This window comes from Chaetodon trifascialis, chromosome 20 (genome assembly GCF_039877785.1).
Source record: "Chaetodon trifascialis isolate fChaTrf1 chromosome 20, fChaTrf1.hap1, whole genome shotgun sequence".
Taxonomy (NCBI): Eukaryota; Metazoa; Chordata; class Actinopteri; order Chaetodontiformes; family Chaetodontidae; genus Chaetodon; species Chaetodon trifascialis.
In genome coordinates, this window is record NC_092075.1 from 19,655,959 (window position 1) to 19,677,371 (window position 21,413).

General features: G+C 41.9%; 1 protein-coding gene across 1 annotated transcript in view; it reads right to left on the reverse strand.

The window, feature by feature from the left end:
• Nucleotides 1-20,761, reverse strand: part of onecut2 (one cut homeobox 2) — a 29,275-nt gene extending 8,514 nt beyond the window's left edge. The window contains exon 1 of the mRNA XM_070989141.1: nucleotides 19,266-20,761. Within this exon, the coding sequence (XP_070845242.1) occupies nucleotides 19,266-20,499 (1,234 nt within the window). The 5' untranslated portion in view covers nucleotides 20,500-20,761. The remainder of the gene's footprint in view (nucleotides 1-19,265) is intronic.
• Between the last annotated feature and the right edge of the window lie 652 nt (nucleotides 20,762-21,413).

A 21,413-nucleotide genomic window follows, 5' to 3' on the forward strand; every position in this document is an offset into this window, starting at 1 on the left:
GACTAGACACAGACAGAGGTAGAAGGGGGAGATTGAGATGAAGGGATAGAGACTGAGAAGGCAAGACAGAGAAACACAGCGAGATATTAAGAGAAGACAGAGAGCGGAGTGTTTGGGGATCAATATACATAGCTGAATATAAGGAGCCTACAGACTGAGACAGACAGACAGGTTTCATTCTGTAAGAAAACAGAATTTATAGCACAAAGGGCTGCTATCAACTGAAGAGCTCGATCTCTCTCTTTGTCCACCGCCTTGTATGTCTCTCTCTGTGTCTCAGACATTCTGTGTGAGTAATTTAGTATTTTATTGCTGTGTTGCTTTTTTGTTTGTCTTTAATCGTTATTTCCTCCTTCACTTTTTTCTTCTTTGTGCTCAGCTGTCATCTGTCTTTTGCATCTCCCTTGTTTTGCCTTTCATTCTCTCTCCTTTGTCTCTATTATCTCTTCGACTCTCTTCTCCATTGTCTTTCCTTTTCTCTCCTCATCCCTAACTCTTTCTTCTCCCTCTTCTCTTTTCTTCCTTCCTGTCTCCTTGCCTCTGTGTCTCCTTCCTCTCCTTCATCTTCCTGCCCCTCCTACTGGCTTTCTGTCTCTCCCTTCCCTCCCTCTTTCTCCTTTCTCCATGTCTCTCCTCTGCCTTCCCTCTCTGTATCTTTTTTTTTTTTTATTGCACCATTACCACTTAAGCCTTGGTATCCATTACACAGAGGGCATATAAGTGCAGGGTAAGTACTAAAGTCGCCCTTCAACATACACTTCACTGCTTGTGTGTGGCGCCACATTTGGACGCTTCGACACTCAGTCATGAGCCAACAGGGCTGAGCAATGTTTTGATGAAATCATTAATTAGCTGTGCATCGTTACATTGTAAATGTGTGTAATGTATATGACTGTGATGTCACAGGTGACTTTTTCCCCCCAAATAATCACAACTATTAACTGTCATTTCATTCTACCTGCTGCTTCAGGCTTTGAACAGTACTTTTTACACTGCTGTAGAAGTGTTGACAACTGCTCAAATGGTTTTCGCAGCATGTTTGTTTATGGTCAGTTAGTGCAAAGCAACTAAAACATACATCAAACACCACTAATTTGAAAAGGCAAAAGCAAAACCCCTTAAAAATTTCACTTGAAAGTCTTTAATTAACAAAGGAGAAAAAACTTTACATAATAACAAAGGTACCACTTAATTTTGCAGTAAAAATTAAGCGATTCATTTCATAATGCATGTACAATGGTGCCACTGCAGCATTCTTTAAAGGTGTAATGACTTCCTTTTGAAACTGGATAATGATTAAGCAGTGAGGCCTGATTCTTGACGGGTACATTGGGTGGGTGCACTCTCTTTAAATAAGCCATTGTAAGAATGCTCTGCAGGACAAATAATGTGATTGAAAGCAATACTAGCCAATTAATAAAAGACAGTCTGGGTGGGGACCACAATGGCCAGCAAAAGACGTGCCCATCTCTGCACTCTGTAGAGGACTTCCATTTTCCAAAGATGCCACAACTGTCAAGTCAGTGAGTTTTTGTTAGCTTTCTTGGCTTGTGTATGAGTATGTCTACAAGTCACATCAGCCTACACAATGCTCTCCTTGTAAATATCTATCTTGACTTCATCTTAACTTCATGTTTCAAGTTTAGTTTCCAGGTCTGTTACAAGTTTCAACGTCACAGACTCTACTTAGTGACATATATTCGTAAGTGTTCCTTGATGATGGAGCTTCCACCAAAAACGGTCACAGGCACCATTTAACATTAGGTCCGTTAGTCAAAACAACTATGGATGAATAAACAAGCTACAAGGATGTAATGCCAATACAGAAGAATGCATTTAGCACAAAAGAAATTCAAGAATGAGTGGGTATCACCAAACGGTAAACAACAGTACACACACACACACACGCACGCACGCACGCACGCACACACACACACACACACACACACACACACACACACACACACAGATTTCTGTACTTCTATCCTCACAGGAACACTCACTGACATAATGCATTCCCTAGTCTCTTATCCTAACCTTAAAGCTGCAGTAGGTAATATGGAGAAGAGAGCAGACTTAGCCTGAAAATTTGAACCCGTCAGCTCCACGTCGTCCCCCTCCCTCTCTGCTGCACTCATGCCCTGCCTCCAAGCCCCTGCGGCATCTGCGTGACAACCGGCAACGTTAGCCTTAGCATCGGAAACAAGCTAACTCTGCCCAGCCGCTACATCACAGTCACTAACATACTGTACGCGCTGCAGAGTTTTACTGTAACAATCACCATATTAGCTTCATGGTTATTTGTTGTCTTAGCCCAATATGCTGTTGTTGGCAGTGGTGGTATGGGCAGTTTCTCCTTTGTGATTGGCTGTTGCTCCACCATAGCTTTCACTAGCCTCCTGACGCACAGAGCTCACTCACAGAGCTGTTTGACTGAGCGGCAGCCAGCAGCATGAGCAGAGGGAGGGAGCGGTTCGCAGCGTGTGTGAGTAGTGATTGACAGATGTCAGACACTCCCTCAGACACTCTTATGGCTCTGATTAGTTGTTTTATGTCGGGCGCTGTGGATTCTTGCAAATCGCAGTAGGAGCAGTAGGTGGGACCAAAACAGCACTTTCAAGGTCTGTCCAAAACAGCTGCAATTTGGGTTAAATTAGAGATGTTTAAGACTTTTCCAGTGGCTCGAGTTACAATGCTCCATGTGTTTACATTGATGCTGATAACCCACAAGTATTCATTTCATGAGAATGATGGGCCAAACAATAAAACCTGTTTGTAAAAAATCTGAACATTGCAGCATACTGAATTTCCTCAAATGATGACTGGGGCCTCAGTTGCAGAAGGTAATGGGGCTTGAAGGCTTATATTAGAGACAGGCCTTTATTTCTAATTCCCTCTATTTGATAGGTATAATTGATAATATTTTAGTATGAATCCTCATTTTGATCTGTTCCTGTCCTGTTAAAGTTGCTGCATTAATAATTTATCATACAAATTCAACACTTTCTGTAACTGATTCAAATTAAATACACTTTAGCATTTCAGTGTAGGTTTTTATTGTGAAACATTTGCAGGAATATGGAAGAGACATGACTTGCAAGGTTCTGATTAAAATGTGGCTAATGCCATCTTGTGGTGCTTGTTTAAAAATATATTTGGGCTGAGGCATTAACACACGTACACCTGCAGTGAGTCAAATAAAACAATAATACTTTGGATCACTGAGTGATCCAAAACGACAAGATGTAGAAATAGCATAATTTAACTGTTACATTTATTACAGTTTATCCAGCATTGTTTTCTCCCCAGGCCTCTTTTAGAGACCCGGCCTTTATTTGTTTATGTTGAGCGTGCTGCCAGCCATTATTTGAGACTAAGCTTTTATTTGACTACTTCTTATGTGAGGAAATACAGTATTACAGTCCGCACGCTTCCCAATATGCCAGCATGGCAGCCTAGGACACACACACTTGATGCATCATATCTTAGCACTTATGCTCACACTCACATATGTATATACACAAACACACGGCCTTGCAGCAATCAGCAGTCCACTATAAGTGTGTATAAGTGTGTGTGTGTGTGTGTGTGTGTGTGTGTGTGTGTGTGTGTGTGTGTGGTTGTGCTTAATGCACCACAATGCTTTCCTCCTTCCGTTTTGAGAAGATAACCGGAAATGGAACAACAGACTAAAGACACTCTGTCTCTTTTTCTCTCTCAGGATGGCACTGTGTGGCTGTCAGCTGAGAAATAAGGAAACACCAAAGGTTACCCTCATAATGATTATTATTTTCTAATGAACTAATTAATTTAGCTGCAATGTTGCAACTTGTTGATGTCTGGTATTTTTAGGATAGCAATATAGGAAAATTATTAGGAAATTGCTGAGCCTCTTTTAAAAAATGAAATGAAAGCCTGTGTATATCCTGCACTTCATCACATATACAGACAAGAGGATAGGTCTGTTTTAATGACTGATTGTACTGAGGAACAAAGAGGTAGAGGGAAGGTGAGTATTCAGTGTGTAATCACTGAGTCAGAGAGAGTGTGTGTGTGTGTGTGTGTGTGTGTGTGTGTGTGTGTGTGTGTGTGTGTGTGTGTGTGTGTGTGTGTGTGTGTGTGTGTGTGTGTGTGTGCGTGTGTGCAGAGAGATGTTTTATCAGTGTATAATCTGTATGTCCACACAGTCTGTGGTGACATCACCGGACAAAGGTCTCACTGCCCACTTAGACACACACACACACACACACACACACACACACACAGAGAGAGAGAGAGGGAGAGAGAGAGAGAGAGAGAGAGAGAGAGAGAGAGAGAGAGAGAGAGAGAGAGAGAGAGAGAGTAATGTATCTTCAGTTGTTTACCAGGAGAAAGAGGTTGACCAATCACAGCTCCTGGTGGCTCAGTGATGTCATTGAGCTGATGAGGAAATGGCCTCAGAGGAATTTGATGTCATCCACCTCTCCCTCTCCCTCTCTCTCTCTCTCTCCCTCATTTTCCATTTTCTTTCATTTGCTCTGTTTTTCTTCATTTTGGCTGCTAAACAAATAGATATTTACACAACAATGACAACATTACTGACAGTTGTTAATAAAATTACATGTTACATTACAAATTGCATGGTGTGGGTTGTGAAGCTGGCCTTCACTTATCATGTTTTTGCTCTTGTTTGAGTAGATAATAGATCCTTTATGAACACATTTGATCTTTCACTCAAATTTATTTATGTTGAATTGATGTAGGAGCTGGTCTGGGAGAATGTCTTGGAGCTGTGCTGCCTGACCTTTTTGGCTTGTGACCTCTAAAATTCAATTTTACTGTGGACACGAGTTGTGACCAGTCCAATCAAAAGAGTGATTTTTCCTGCCTCCCCTTTCATCTTACAGGTTTTGGAGGTAAATATCAGAAATTCAAAAAGAAATAAAGATGATTTTCTGCGACAGAAATACTGTTTTCTGTCGTATCCCTTTAATCATCATGTGAGCCCCCAGATTTATCCCTAAACAAAAATGAACACGTGATTACATATAAGCACAGATTCAACACTGCAGCATTGCATGGTGGGATTTTTAGCCAAAAGTACAAGGCATTTTTTCAAGTCACTGTGTGGAAATTTTGAGAGCATCATATAGTGCCTATATTTTACATCTAGAATTTGGACACTTGAAGCTGCTTTAATCAGTATTTCTTATATTAATAATAGATTATGTGACTGCTTACATATTGACGAACCCAGTGAAATTTTATCACACACAAATTTGCTGTTTTAGTTCACTCTCAGAGATGACAGGCAGCTGCTTTCAGCCAGCAACTACCACCTCTAAAAATCCACTGTGCACTTCCTGCTCAGCACCAAATAGCAGACAGACACAGTTAGCAAGAAGCTAATGCAGTAGAGCAATTAGCAGCTAAACAGCCAAATACTTCCCTCAAGAGTTGGATGAGACCAAAAACCAGAGCTCAAAGAGAGTGAATACTGGACTAACATTCATCAGGTGGACACAAACTAGATTATATACCACTTACGTATCACTTATAAAGTCACGATATGTCAGTGTTGTCTTCAAAGCTTGTTTCCACTATCATCAAGCTGACTAAATATCAGTTTCTGCAGGTTTCGATGAAATGGAGGATGGTCAATATAGAGTACAATGTAGCAAATAGGGAGTCATTTTGGAAGCAGCCTCTAACTCCATGGCAACATTATACTTTGTGTTTGTGTTACCCAAAGTATTATGGGAACAACAGTGCCAAAGCCCACACATATTGAGCCTATTAAAAACAGACACAAGTGTTTTTCAGACTTTGGCTCATGTTACAGTGGTGCATACATTTACAAAGATGTAAGAGTTACTCATAAGTTATCATAAACAGGAGGAATATTGTCCATTTGTAATAACGTAAAAGCACCAACTACAGTTTTTTGGTGTTTGTATTGTCCCAGAGGACCAAGAATCTTTTGAGGAACTTAGGAATTTAACCTGCGTTTCGAGCGAGGAGCCATGGACTAAATTTAGTTGCTGTACAATAGTCCTCTGTGTTAAAAAAAAAGTCATTAAGACATCATTGGTGTCAGTGCTAAGCTTTAACAAGGAAGGAAAGGCCAAGCGAAAAACAGCTCAAAATGGTTCAACATAAGAAAAAGTGAAATAAAAGTTTGATGTCAAAAGTGAATGTCTCTGAGAGAACATGGAAAACATTGACTAACCTTTGACCTGCTAAATGTTGACAGTGCGGATAAGTCAGAGGGGAGCTTTGTTTGGACATGTACCACACACACACTCTCTCACACACACACACACACACACACACATGCACACACTCACACACACACTCACAGACTAATGGATGATGAGTTAACTGGTCTCTCAGTACCTTTCTTATCAGTGATGTTTTTTGGCAGCCTGAAGCCATCGCCGCTCAGTATCACAGCACACAGGCCCAACAGAGAACAAGCACAGGCAGAAAGATAATCTCTTCTGATCAATAGATTATATTGTAATCGGTGATTGATCAAAAGGAGGTTGGGCAGCTATAAACGGACATCCTGGCAAACCGCTCACCGCTGTGTTTGTCTCCTAACGATCAGCGGCAAACGATATGACTTGATCGGGTTTCCTGCTCTGAGAGATGAAGAGCAGCTCAGAGAAGAAACACTGAGGAGAGCCACACACAAAATTAAGTGGACGGTGTCCACACACTTTTGGCCATACAGTGTTTTTCTTTTTCTTACCCTCTCTTCCTACACAGTTGTATTATTTTGCTTTTTTTATTGTCACCAGAAATTGTGTTAATCTTTTTCTTTTACTTTTCTGTTGTTTTCCCTGTAATTCTTTCTTTCTTTCCTTCTTCATTTTCTGTCCTTCTTTTATCTTGAATTTTTGCTCCAGCATCTTTGTGCCTGCTCTGTCCTGCTGAACCTGTCTACATTAAAGGCTGTAATATCTACAATTGGATCCCATCCATCCAATATGAAACATAATCCAATAACAGACAGATTCAGCTTAATGAATCCAGTTATGTGGCACAATCAAATAGAGGAGGATTCCCTTCAAACCTATCAGTCTGATTACACACCAAATGGCTGCTTTTAATGCTTTTACCACCAAATCTGCAGGAGGTGAGGAAGAGGGAAGTCTGAACAATCTGACCCTCAACATGTGCTTCCTTCGTTTGGTTTGGTTTGGACTTAATCAGCACAAATGATAAGACAAAAGGTCAACAAAAGAAACAGAGCAGGTGAGATGAAGACACCCACATATCACCTTAAGAAGTAAAGAAACAAGTAACCGTAGGTCACCAGGTTGCAGAGAAGCCGATGAGAACACTTTTAAAACCTCCTGCGTGTCAATAAGCTGATTGGTGCGTTTGCCTTCAGAGCTCAGTGTTCTACAACTGAACACATACACACAAAGCACAAAGTGGATAACATTTTCACGTATTTTAATGTATGCTTTTTTTCAAAAAAACAAAACAAAACAAAAAACCCCCCCGAATCACAATTTAACCTTAATCATTTCCAGCCATCATGTGCAGATATATAGGAATCAGGAATTTTGCAGATTTGCCCGATATCAAGGTTCTTTTCTGGGGAATTATGGGTTTTATAGTTTGCATCCTTTCAAGACCACACTATTATCTTTAAATTGCTACATTATTAATTTGCATAATATAAAATTGCACATTAAACTCTCAATGTTATTATTATTATTATTATTATTATTATTATTATTATTATTATTATTATTATTATGAGCCCTTCAGAAAAAGCTTGTCTCTCTCTCTCGCTCTCTTCTGTATGTCAGCTCTCTTTCTCCCCCCCTCTCTGTCTCCCTCCCTTCCCCTCCAGCTCCCCGTCTCTTCCAGGAACTGGTCTGGATCAAGTTCCTGCAGATCAATGGAGATCTGGGTCCGCACCGTTTACGTTATCGTTGCCAGTATTAATGCTCTTTTAATCTGCTCGGGATTACAGCCATCGATCCACATCATCCATCCGCACGCAGGGCCAAGCTCAAAACTTCTGCTTTACACACACACACACACACACACACACACACACACACACACACACACACACACACGCACACACACACATACGCACACACGCACGTTTCAGAAAAGCACACCGACTCCCAGACAACCAAAATAACAGAAAACAACAACATGAGCGGGGACGTGAGCAGGAAGGACAACAGGACAACAAACAGAGTGTGTGTCCACTTCCTTGTTTGTGTTCGGTCTCAGACCATCAGAGTATTGATCGGTTATTGATACACATCAGCACATTTACATGCAGAAAACTGTCAGCTGAAGCATTAAATAAGGAGATCACAGACGAGATATAAATATAAAAATCTATGTAATTTGTGAAAAAAGATAAACAAGTAAATTTAACAGCAATAATAATAATAAAGATATTTATTAACTGATTTATTTTTTTTCATCTTCAAATAAATATGAATCAATATTTATTGTAAATTATAATTTGATATCAAAATATTTTTTATTATTATATATAGGTCATATATAGGTTTATATATATCAGTAATAATACTAATCATCATAATAATTACAGTTATTGTAATAATAATTAATAGTGACAACACTAGAATTTAAATGCATCTATTGACATGTTTGTTTGTTTTTCATCCTCAGGGGTGAATGCAGGCTTTGGTCGGACACAAGGTCAAAGCAGACCTTGTGTTTATTTTGCTTTGCTTCTTTAATACTGTTTGTCTTTCACTATAAACCCTGCCTGCTGCCTGACGGGTTCGTCCCGCCTGTCGTCGTTCATTACGCCTCCGGACAGAGTTATTTCAGCAGTGCTGTGACACCAATACTAATGAACCTGAGGGAGGGAGGGAGGGAGGGACAACGAGAGAGCAAGAGAAAGAGAATTCAAAAGAAAGAAGAGATAAAAACCTGAGAGAACAGTCCAACAGCGACAGAGAACAATTAATAGCATTGGGGGTTGCTGATTGCTGTTCAGCTGGCTAAGTGTATTTATAGCTGCTCTATGAGCCTCATATGAGCGTCAATGAATCAATCCCGCGTGATGTTTGAAACATGTTGCTTACAAATCATCGGTCTCTGCGCCACACATCCCTTCGTAACCCAGCATGACCCAAACAGGGCCTCAAATCCAGACTTTCTTCTCCCCCTCCGTCCGAGGTCGGGCCTGACCTAACCTGCTATGACTCCCTGCTATTGATTGGACCCGAGGCTCTGACACCACAAACACACACTGGATTGCTGAACAAGGCTGAACATATGCTGTTGTTTACATGCATTGTCATTAAATGGATTCCTGAAAACATTACGTTTCAGACACTATCCTGAATATGTGAAATGTCAGAAAACCACATGTGCCTTTATGTGAATTCATCACATTAATTCACACACTTTTTTAAAAAAAGAAGTGAAATGACCAAAGCAAGAACACCTACAACTAGCTACTTTTCAACCATTCAGAGCCAACCATTAGCAAGCCAATCACGATGCAGCTAAGATTCTGTGACAGGTCACGTCTGTTGAATTTTGTATATCAGCCACGTTAGCTCCTGGCTTAGCACCCTCACAGGGCTGCAGATTTCAGAGCTCTTTAAGTGCAGGCTACCACACACACTAAAGGTAAAGATGTACTGCAGTGATTTAGTCACTTTCATAAGGCGGAGAGTCAGAATGGTCAAAATTTTAGTTTTTAAAAAACACTTTCCCATAATGCAACACATTAACTATGACAAGTAAACTGAATTTAGAGATTAAATGAGTGGAGTCTTTAAAAGGCTCCATCATTTCCTTTTAGCAAACGTTACTCAAACACATGTAAATAATACCACGTGTTGGGGACTATTTTCACATCGTGATTATAACGTCATGCTTCACATGACAGAAGAGCAGCCTGAGCGTTCAGAGCATCTGCTGAGAGCTGGGGGCGAAGGGAGAAAAATGACTTCTGGCATGTTTGTTATCTTCGAGGAGGGGGTATACAAAACAACAGGACTGATGGGAAATGCAGTCTTTAATTTGAGAAAGATGAGTTTTCAATTATACCACTGTCATGAGACATTACCACTAATGCACTGCTTTCCTAATACATTTGCCAAATTATGTGAAAAAAAACTAATTTGGTCCTTTAAGTATGATTCAGAGCTGTGTTGCTGTCCTCCCCGCTGCCTCCTACCTGTGTGTGTGTAGTATTGTGCAGCTCCGACTGATTGTGCAGTGTGTATTCTTTGAGCGCTCCACCTCGATGAGCTCAGAGTCCTGGTGTCACGTTTGATTTGACCGCAGTAATGAAGCGGCGACAGGACCATTTTCTCCTCTGAACCCCAACCGCTCAGTTGGCCCCAGCAACACTTCAACCAATCCAACACTGCTGGGTCACCATAATTGGTGTGGACAGTCTTAACAAAAAATCACTATGCTATTCCTCTGATTTTCCAATTGGGGGCTACAGTGAAGGTTGCAGATAGCTCGAACACACAAGGCTGATGTTTGGAGTTCACAGATTTGATAAAGATGTTGGTGCTTTGTTGAATGAATATGATGCAGTAAGAGTCTCTACATGATTGTCATAGAGGCAAAAACATGCAGATGGGTTTCTAGGGGTCAAAATCTTGAAACTCTAGTCTCTTCCTGGTATTCACCTGCAATCTGTATCTGCATCCATTAACTAGATAATGACATCTGATCTCAGGCCTTTGTATTTACAGCTAGTATTCATAAGTGGTCTTGTTATCTTCATTATGTCTGGATTGTGATCAGATATCAATGTGCAAATTCAGAAGGTGCAGCTGAGGGACCACCAACAGCGTTTTAGGTCATGAGAGGTATGGGTAAGATATGACCTGGATGATCAAATCATATTCTCATTGCAAATGAAAATAAATGTTTACACCCATATCAGTGTGTTTTTCCTGATGCAGATACACACCATGTGTTAATATTACGTGGAGGTTGAGTTCTTTATGTTGTAGTTAATGGGCTAACAAAGCAGTTTTCACACCTAACCAACACAGTAAGACATTTGTCAGCAAAACTCCAAAACACATCAGTACAGTCAGAGTCTTCAGGTGTGTTCTGTGAGTAGCGGTCTTTCCTGAAGAAGAGATGATGAGCAGGCTGCAGAAGTCTGATAAGCTCACTTCTTTCTAACTCCACACCCCCAGAACTTTTTTCATTTTCAAGCTAGATGTCTTCAGTCCTGATCGACGCTGACTCAAGTGACATCACTTGAGTCAATTTATCCAACTTCACACAGCTCGCCTGGAGACACAAAAGGCATCATATAATGTTTTTTCACATATGCAGTATTACTCCCTGACACCTGGAAACAGACTTTGTCTTGTCTCAGTTTGCAGCCTCCATGCTGCTGTCCATATAGGTCAGAGATAAGCATTTATGTCAAATCTGTTCACACTGGAACACTAACAAACATCAAAAGTCTCTTCTCAGCAGCCTGAAATCCATTATTACAGATCGATAGCAGCCTGTGGATATGCAAGAGGTCAGGAGAGAAACCCTGAAAACGGACACAAACTGTATTCCCACAGTCTGAAACTGTAAGCCCAAACACACACGCGCGCACTCACACACATACGCACAGTAACTGCTGGTAATCTGTGTCATAAAGCAGATTCCGGCTCATAAATTATGTACTGTGTCTGCTTGCAGCAGGATGCATAAAATGGAAAATATTTAGGTTCCAGTCATTCAGGTTTTCAGCACAATTCCTCTCGAGGTGGACCCTCCTCATTTTGATCTGTGACATCAAAGACATTACAGGACAAGTCCAGAGGTAGTCCGTTTTTTTCTTACAGTCAACAACCCTTACGAAAAGACCACAACTGACGTTGAATGGATTCTTCTGACGAGTGTGTTCTGCATGTCCAAACCCTGTAATATCTAATTCCTCTGTGCCATACAGCCATGTTGCCTTCATTACCACAGAGGCTGTCGAGCAGCTCAAAGTGCATAATCCCTCTCTGGTAGGCTTTTAATGTAAAACATCTGTAAGAAGTGTTGAGTTTTATTGACAGCCATTAAAACACAACCAAACCCCCCCCCCAGCAAAATAGAAGCGATTTGCGTTAGTGTGTTAAAAAGAGACAGTGAGAGCAGCCGTGCAGTCAGTACGACATGACTCAGTTGGTTTACTGATGGAATCAGTGCTGTGGAAATATGTATTATACTAAATTAACCATGCAAACTATTATAGAGTCCAGGTCATTTCACCCCTGACCTGCCTTTATGTTTTTACCTGCTTTTGTGTATCTGTGTTCACCACAGCGCCTGTTTCCACCTTTTATATGAGCTATTCAGTTCTAACACTGATTTGAGCATCGTTGTCTTTTCATCCATAATTCACTTGGAGTCCAGGGCAGGCAGCGTCCTCCAACCAAACAATGGACTGCTCCCCCTCCTCCTCCTCCTCCCTCTCTCCCTCTCTCTCTCTCTCCCTCCCTTCATTTTGCCTGGTTAACCCGGCTGCGAGGTGAAGAAGAAGTGAAGTGAGCAGACCGAGGCGGGTCACGCCGAGATTCCCATCAATAATTCATCGGGCCGCTGCTGCCTCTGCTCCTGTGTTCAATTCCCCCGACGATCACATAATACCTCCCCCCGAAAGAGTCGGGCAGGTCCGAGGGAGGAGAGAGATGGCGAGAGAAAGAAAAGATTAAAAATGAGGTAGAAGGCGAGGAGAGGGAAGCACGGAGAAAAAAAACGAGGCATTTAGACATTTTCAAACATTTGTTTTTCCTTTATCATAACACCTTGCTTAGTAATGTGCAGACAATTTATTGTCTTTTTCTTAAAAAATCTAAATTCATACACTTGTATTGTAAACCCTACTTAGACTACATGGCTGAAAGCATGTGGACAGCAAATCAGACGCCTCTGTCCCTAACCACGAGGCAATTTGGGCTCAAAATGTTCTTTTCTAATGTAATAAAATAGACATTTTGAAAGTGAATGTTCCACAATGCTGTCAGGCCTAACGTCACACCCATATGTGATGGCTGAGTGTGCCATTCCAAAAGCGTGACCATTCATCTGCTGCTGTAACAGCCTCCACTCCTCAGGGAAGACTTTGCACAAAGGTTTGGAGCCTGGCTGCAGGGTTGTCTTGTTCTGCCCTAAGCAGTCAGTAGTGACTGATGAAGTTGCCCCATTATCAACATTATAAGTCAGCACAGAAGCTGTGATAGTGGTTTCTGGGTCTACTTCACTTGTTCACTACAGCGACTGAAAAATGTTGTTGCTGCATCCATCTCATCCACGCTTGTTACCATTTTTTGTGGTACTTTTTTGTTTTTACGCTTCCTGAATGCAGCTAGCTATCATTTATAGGGATGCTATAATGCAGCCTAAAAAAGATCTGATGGTTTATTGTTTCTCCAATTGGGGAAGGAGCCTTTGACAAACACATGAACAGCGTCACTGAAAAATGGAGATGCAGGCGATGATTCAGAGATCTGGAACCAGACTAAAGAGGCCAAACCCACACCAAACATGCAAAAACACACAGAGAGGGGCGTCAAATATTTGGCAATGTAGTGTATTCATGCCAATAAAGCAAATTTCAAACTTGAATTCAACAGCAAAAAAACCTGATTTAAAAGAATCACTTTAACTATCAACTATTTTGCATGTCGGCATCTATTTCTATAAAAAGAACGAGGACAGAAACACTGGACAAGAACACTTATTCATCAACAGCACAAAACCAGACCTCCAGCCTCTACTACTGTACACAAAACTCTCACCAAAGCAGCTGAATATCTCCTTACTGTCCATTGTTTGACAATAGGCATATTCATCTGTGAGGAGGACTTGCACTGGATCTGTGGAGCCCACACGCCAGACTTTACTCTTCCTGGTCATCCACATGGCCGACTTACTTAACCCTGGCAGTAAATAAACAAGAACATGTTCATACGTGGACCATTTGTGATGACATGTCTTTTGCTGCCCTGCGAACTAAGAAGTGCCTCAAGGTTCTGTTGTTGGCCCCCTTTTAATTCTTCGTTTAATCATTCCACTTTAATGCAAACTGAGGATAAAACATTGCTCAAAAACTGCTAAAAAAGACTAGAAAGAACATTGGTATTAATTCAAAGAATTGTACGCTTGCCTACAGACAAAATTCACATTTCTGCATTTTTACCTGCTGTGCACTGACTGCAATATTGTCTGGGTCAAGTCAGCTATAAATTGGAATTAAACTATTGGAAGTTTACCCGTTGAAAACTGTCTGCACTTTTCTATAATTAGAACCAACTCACATGCTTCTTTCCAGGAAACGTCCCTGGTAAATTATTCAAATATTACAGGCAAAAGCAAAAATTAAATATATCATTTAAAGTGCTGGGAAATGCATCCATGCTTCTGCGTCTTCATGCCTTGAATAGGCCTCCTGCAGTTCTTCATGTGTTCAGATGGTTGACAACTCCTAACAAAGGGAGCATATTCTCCAGCTATGCATCTAATTTTTGTTTGGAAAAGTGTTGTAAATATAAAAAAATCTAAAATAAATCTTATTTGCACACTCTGACTTAGAACACTGCAAAAATAAATGAGAACAGTGAGGAATGAGGTATAAGTACGACTGCAACTACTTATTATTTCCGTTAATGCTTAATCACTTGGGAAATAAAATGTAAAAAAAAAAAAAGAAAAAGAAAAAAGCAGGCCATAAGGTTTCCTAAAGCTCAATTTGATCAGATCTCTTCAAATGCCTTGTTTTGCTGACCAACAGTCCAAAAACCCAAAATATTCAATTTACTATCCTATAAAGAAAAAGAGAAAAACTCCAGAATGGGACGTGACCATGGATCATCTCGTCTCTCAGCTCTCTCCTTTCTGCCTTCCCCTGCATGCTGCTCCTCTCTCCTCTCTGCTCTTCTCAGGGTCTGGGGAATATTTGCTCCATCTATTGTCTCAGTGTTGCAGCTCTGACCTTTGACCTCAGCTCTATTGGTTGTTTGTAGCTTTGCTAATCTAGGAATTGATGCTCCCTCCGTTTCCACAGTCATTTTAAAGTCACGGTGGAGAGAAGACAGAGCAGCGAGCATGAAATGAGCATGTGTGTCCATGTTTCTCATGTAAAAACTTGCACAATATTGACCCATTCTCTGAGAAACTGCAGGACAGCAATTACAGATCCAGAGTCAAACTGGAAGAAAGAAAATAACCGAGATTTCCGTTCCTGTTTAAAATTATCTTTAACATGGAGGCATTGTGACTCCAAAATGGCCTGATTTACATGATGCAGAAACGTTTAGCTTAGCACAAAGACAGGAAACAGGGGGTAACTGCAAGCCCTCCAAGATCACCAAAACCATGTTTATTTGTTGTTTCCTGTTAGCTAACAAGCTACACACCAACCCTTCCTGTAGTGAAGGTTTGTTAAGTGTTGGACAGTATCAGACATACAGCAGCCAGCGGGGGATTTTCATTATCAGAGGGAAAGCAGATGAGTGCAGCTCCATCAGACAGAGGCTGTTCAGCACGAACCTCTACACTAACGTTTTACAGCACAAAGCACAGATCACATAAACCCTGCTCTCCTTCAGCTCCACTCTCCATCCACCGTCACTCATGTCATTTTCTATTAACCTACATCGTCAAATACCAGTAATGAAATAACAGTCAAATCCTGCAGAGATAATCTCATCCATGTTAGCATGAGCGCAAATTTAAAATATGTGGGTCTGAGCAACGACTGAATCGAGGTTAATTAAATACAACTAGCAAATCAATGTTTGGGAATCAGCTGTCCATGCTGGGATGTTTGGATAGCCATTGATTGAAAAAAGGAAAAGAAAACACCACCTATTTTCACTCTTCATAAGAGTCTTTTCAGCAAAGACTTGAAACCATTTTACATTTAAAGCATAAATAATACTGCTTGTGCCGCATTTGAATAACAACCACAATAAACCTCAGAACAAAAGTGAAACGATACTGAACAGATATTATGACCAAAGATTGTAACATGATACAGCTGCTAAATATTAGAAACTGCTCGTGGTGTGTCAGATGAAACCATGGCCCATCTATGACTTCAGAATACGATCTCCATAAACTCAATATGATAACGCTGCAAACACACACAGAACATAAAGCTATTATGTACGACTATAGACAGGTTTATTAAAAGTTATTGTGATGATCCTGTTAAAATAAAAAAAAGGTTTTAACAATAATGTAGGAATGAAACATACTGCAGAGAAGCAGAGAAGGTGACACATGAGATCTTATTGGTTGAACAGAATACAAACAAAGATGCCAGCAGTTCATTACGTGTATAATTACAGAATTATTAGTTATTTGACAGGAATAAATTTTGTATTCAATTCTTGTTGGAACACCTAATTTATCCTCATTGGTAGAAATAAAACTTCACATAACCACAAAAACTAGTATTTGTATATATTTTTTAATGTATTTCTCTCAGTTTCTTGTGCTGTTGTAAAGCTAAATTTCATTCTGGGGAAGTTTCTATTTTTATCTATTTTATATCTTATTACAGCAAAATGATTAATAGCTTTGTGCAATAGAATGACAACATGCATTAGGTCATTTCTATGATTATTATACAGTTATTATAGTAATTTGAAAAAAGGCATAGTTAGTCTCCATTTAGATATACTTTAGGAAGGGTATGGCACACAGTGAATCTTAATACTACATTATCTATATTCACAGTAAAACACTGTCTAACAAAAGCCACGTATATCTGACCTGTACTTTTCATGAAATAGGAAGACCTGAAAAACAGACTTATTTTAAGCTTCATGACTGTGAGGATTTATCAATTAATAACTGGATTTTTTTTCCCTCTCAGCCAAAGAAGAAGGAGAATTTTGTCAATCCATAAAGGAGCATTAAATCCTTCAGTTTAACAGAAAACTTCAAAATCACCAAATATGGAGATTCATTGTTTTATTCCTGCACAGCAACAAATATAATAAAAGTATGACAACCGCATACTTTATAACAACTAACTTACTGTTTGACAGATTAGATTTAAATTATATTTAGTTGTATTCCAGCACAGCTCGCACTGCCACACACTCGCTCAGCTATAACTGAATCTGCATGAACAACAGTGTGTTTTGGTCTAGTTGTTTATACATATCATATATAGATTTATCGTTTTTTCAGACCTTTCATCTGTATGTCACAGCTGGATGTTTGTGTCCTTTGTTTAGTTGACTTTAGTTCCATATCTATATGCATCTCCAGAGCTACTGACCAGTCACATAAAGTTCATTCTGAAAATACACAATGTTGTGGCACTCTAAAAAAAATGAAGCCTGCTGCAGTTTTACTTTTATTTTTAAGCTGCTCTCATGTGTGATGTGTGGCCAGAGTACTGAGATTTTTGTACACTGGCACTCAAAATTCAAAAGGTTAAATACTGGAAGTCTTTTTCTGAAGCGCATGAACCAGTAAAATGTATAGAACATCCCGCGTTCAACATACAACGCATGGATTGAGAAGTTTTGGAACTTTGTGAGACAGACTGAGTCCAGTGAGCTCGCCTGGTGCATGTATTGGTGATTCTTTTAAGATAAACTAAAGGTTGAAGTGTTTCTTAATGTGTTGAGAAACTGCCCCCACTTCTAAAAAACGCAACACATTCTCTTTGTCACAGAGCTGAAAACTGTTTTCCTTGGCTCACAAAAAAAAGTTTGACAGATGCATGATTTTCATAGAAAATAGACTATGTACACGAGCAGGTTCCAAAGCCCAAATGAGTCCTGCGCAGTGAGCTTATTCCATGCATCTGTCCCTTTCTTTAAGTTTTACAAGCCATGCACTCCTCTCTATTGGACACTTGCATGCATGCTCCCCTCCTCCTTCGTTAGTTTAATTTGGCCTCTATCTCTATCTATATAACATCTGTTTTACTGCACATATTTGGTTTCTTTGAATTTTTTATGCGCTTATAGCTGAAAAACACGAGATGAAGGCATAACTGGATTAACAAAACTGACATGAAATTGCGAAACTGAACTGAACATGTTATCTTCAGACTGATTTCCACTCAACTTTATGCTGCTGTGACACATTTACATTTAAAATTGCCAAGAAATACTTAGCACACTTTTCACTGCCATGTGAAATTCAAACAACTAGTAAGTATAGTTCCTCAATGTAATATTAAACATACAGAATTCAGAAGTGCCCTAAAAATACCTCTGTTAAACACACTAAATATGATCAAATCTTACTATGAACTCACCACAGACAAACTAAACCCCACAGCAACATGAACCTCTGCTCATGTTGCGACACTCCGGAGAAACCTGAATAGAATCCACTTTCAACCTGATCTGAAAATCCACCAGATCCCGTCTGCTTTGCTCGGTCCCTGCTGCGGTTCCCTGCAGACAATAGGGGCTTGTTGTTGGGACAGAAATCAGGTTCCTCACTAGAGGGGGCACCAGACCCACTGATGCTCCAAACCTGCATGTTTATGTCACAGCCTCTGATCACTTGAAGCTCCTCAAACACAAATCCTCTTCCAGCGCTCTGTGTCTGCTTTGAATGCTTACTCACACCTCTGTCAGAAGAATACCATAATCCTATAACAGGCTAATGGCAACGCCAGCTGAATCAAATAATCCCTGTCACCAAAATAAAAGCTTGATGCCACTGAATTACACAGAGAAAAACATTTTACCTCTTTCAACTAATGAAGCCTAAACAAGCCAGCTTTAATATATTACATGGATGAAAATTTCCATGCGTTTTATGCAAAACTTCCAAATATAAAGAATTCTGCTCTTTTTAATTTTTGCCTTTATTTCCCAATTTCCCCCTTCGTATTTTATCATATCTTTAAGCCTTAAATTGTGAGATCCAGGGCAGAATAACTGACATTAATTAAAAGTGCGGTGTTAAACATGCAGGGACGGGAAAATGAAATGTGGGTTACTGCACAGCGCAGAGACAGAGGGCTGCTGGAGGGAAATCCCGTGACCTTGTCATTTCGTATCGATCCCTGTTTGTTATTGATCAATAATGGTAATCATAACACCAGTGATTCCAAGTAAATTTCATTCATCTACACTGGCGCGCTGTGCTGGAGAGGAGAGCCGAGGCAACACCAAAACACAGCCGGGAAAGGAGAAGTGGAAGCAGCACCAGCGACAGAAGGGAAATAAGGGGAAGAATTCCTCTTCTTGTTCCGACGCACAAAGCAAAGCAAAACACCAGCGTGGCACCGCAGTTTGTTGTTTTTCTGCTCTTACCTGCCAGTCTGAGGGCCGACATCCTCTGAAACTCGGGCTCCTGCAGCCACTTCCACATCCTCCTGAAGGTCTCCCGGCCTGACTTTAGTTTACTCCAGGGTTTGGGGTTCCTCAGGAGGTCGGACAGGGTCCCCTGGGAGCGGCACAGCACCCTCTGGGCGAAGATGGCCTGGGGGATGCTGTACCTCTTCAGCTCCGCCGTGATCCTCTGCGCAACCTCCTTGGTGTTGATTTCCTCCAGCTGCCCCGAGCTGTTCACCCCCTGCGTCCCCGAGGAGGAGGGCGGTCTTTCCCTGGTGGAAGCCAACACGGGCCCGTGGGATGGAGACTGAAGGTGGGGGTGGGAGTGGTGGTGGTGGCCCGCCGAGGATGCGGCCGGGTGCCCCGGGTGGTGCATACCGTTCAGGTGCGGCATCATCCCGGCCGCCGGGCCACCGAGGCCTCGGTGCTGGTGTTGGTCCCCTCTGGCTAGCATGGAAGCGGTGTGGTGTGCGTCGAAGTTCAGCATCTTGTCGTGGCCTCCGTGCGTATTGGTGCCGTAATTGTGGAGACCCTGCTGGGTGTTGTGTATGGAGCCCAGGCCGTTGCCCAGCACCGGGGACAGACTCTGACCCATCCCGGACATGTGGTCCTTGTGGTAGGGGCTGTACAGGTTGTTCATACCCGGCAGCCCCCGCTCGTCCCGCATTAGGGTGAAGCTCCCACTCACGTTCCCGGACAGCCGCTGGTGGTGGTGGTGGTGATGGTGGTGGTGGTGAAACTTGTCCGACACGGTGGAGATGGGGGGCAGCGGCTGCAGCGGGGTTAAGGTGGTGTAGGTGCCGCTCATCCCCATCCCGGGAGAGGACGTGTCGCAGGGCACGCTCATGGCGTGGTGCAGCGGCAGGGACAGCTCCGGCCGGTACTCCCCGCTGCCGTCCAGTATCGTGGCCATGCCGGTGACCATGGCGGAGCGGGATGACGCGGCGGCGGCGGCCAGGTCCTGGTGTATCCGCAGGGTGGACGCCGCCGCCGCCGCCGCCGCTGCCGCCGCCGCCCCGTGTCCCCCCGATGAGCTCCCGCGGCCGTGATGCGGGCTCTGGCCGCTCATCAGCTCCGCATCAGGGACCACGGAGCTTGCCGCCACCCCGCCATGCAGGCTGCCAATGCTGTCCATTGTCATGTCCGTGTTCATGGCGTAAGCGTCCAGGTCCTTGGCCAGGCATCTATAGGCGTTAGTGTAGGCAGTCTTCATTCATCTGTCCTCTCAGTCCATCAGGTCGAGCGGAATTATGTCTCCTTCTTCTCCTCCTCTCTCTCGCTGCTTCACCCCTGATGCGCCGGGATGGGTCAGTAGCCGTATTCCCCCTTTTCCTTCACTTCCTCGGTTGTTTCCCCGTCCTCCTGAGGCCTCTCCAGCTCGGTGTCTTTGTGTATTTTCCCCGGTATGTGCACATTAAAAAACGTGTTTTTATCTCGACCGTACGGGCCTGTGCGGTGGCTCCCCCATATCCAGCCCTCTCCTCCTCCTGCGTTACTCTGCTCCTCAGACGGGAGCTGTCCACGGTCCCCTAGCCGACCGCTCAACCCAACCTGCTGCGGGAGGAGGAGGGCGGGGAGGCCTGTCCGATGGAGGGCCGTCACACGTCTGACTGACGTTGCAATGGACCAATCAGATAGCCTCTAGGGATATAAAGGGCGTGGAGCACCGACCGGCTGGCCAATCGCTGTCTTTGGTGGAAGCAGCTGTGCGGAGACTGAAGCTGATCTCACGGTTTGAGCGAAAAATCATTATAATGTAGTATTCTTAAGAAATGAAAACATTACTACGGTGACTTATCTGTAGGATTTAAGTGTGATACCAAGGTGTCATATTCTGCTCTGTTTTTGGTTATTTATTTTTTCCCTATTCAATATTCTAATAGTCTCAGACATGCAAACTAAAATGGCTAAAGTCATTTAATGTAATGACATTACTACAATTATAACACAAGGTCCATTTATAATAATCATTATTTTGTAAAGGTGGGTTTTTTTTTTGTATCTGTACTAGAGATTTCGATTATATCACATGATCCTTGTCACTGTGGTGGAGACATGAAGGAGAAGTCCTTAAAGTGCTCTAGGGGAAAAAAAAAAAAAAAATTTAACCTCTACAGTTCCATGTCA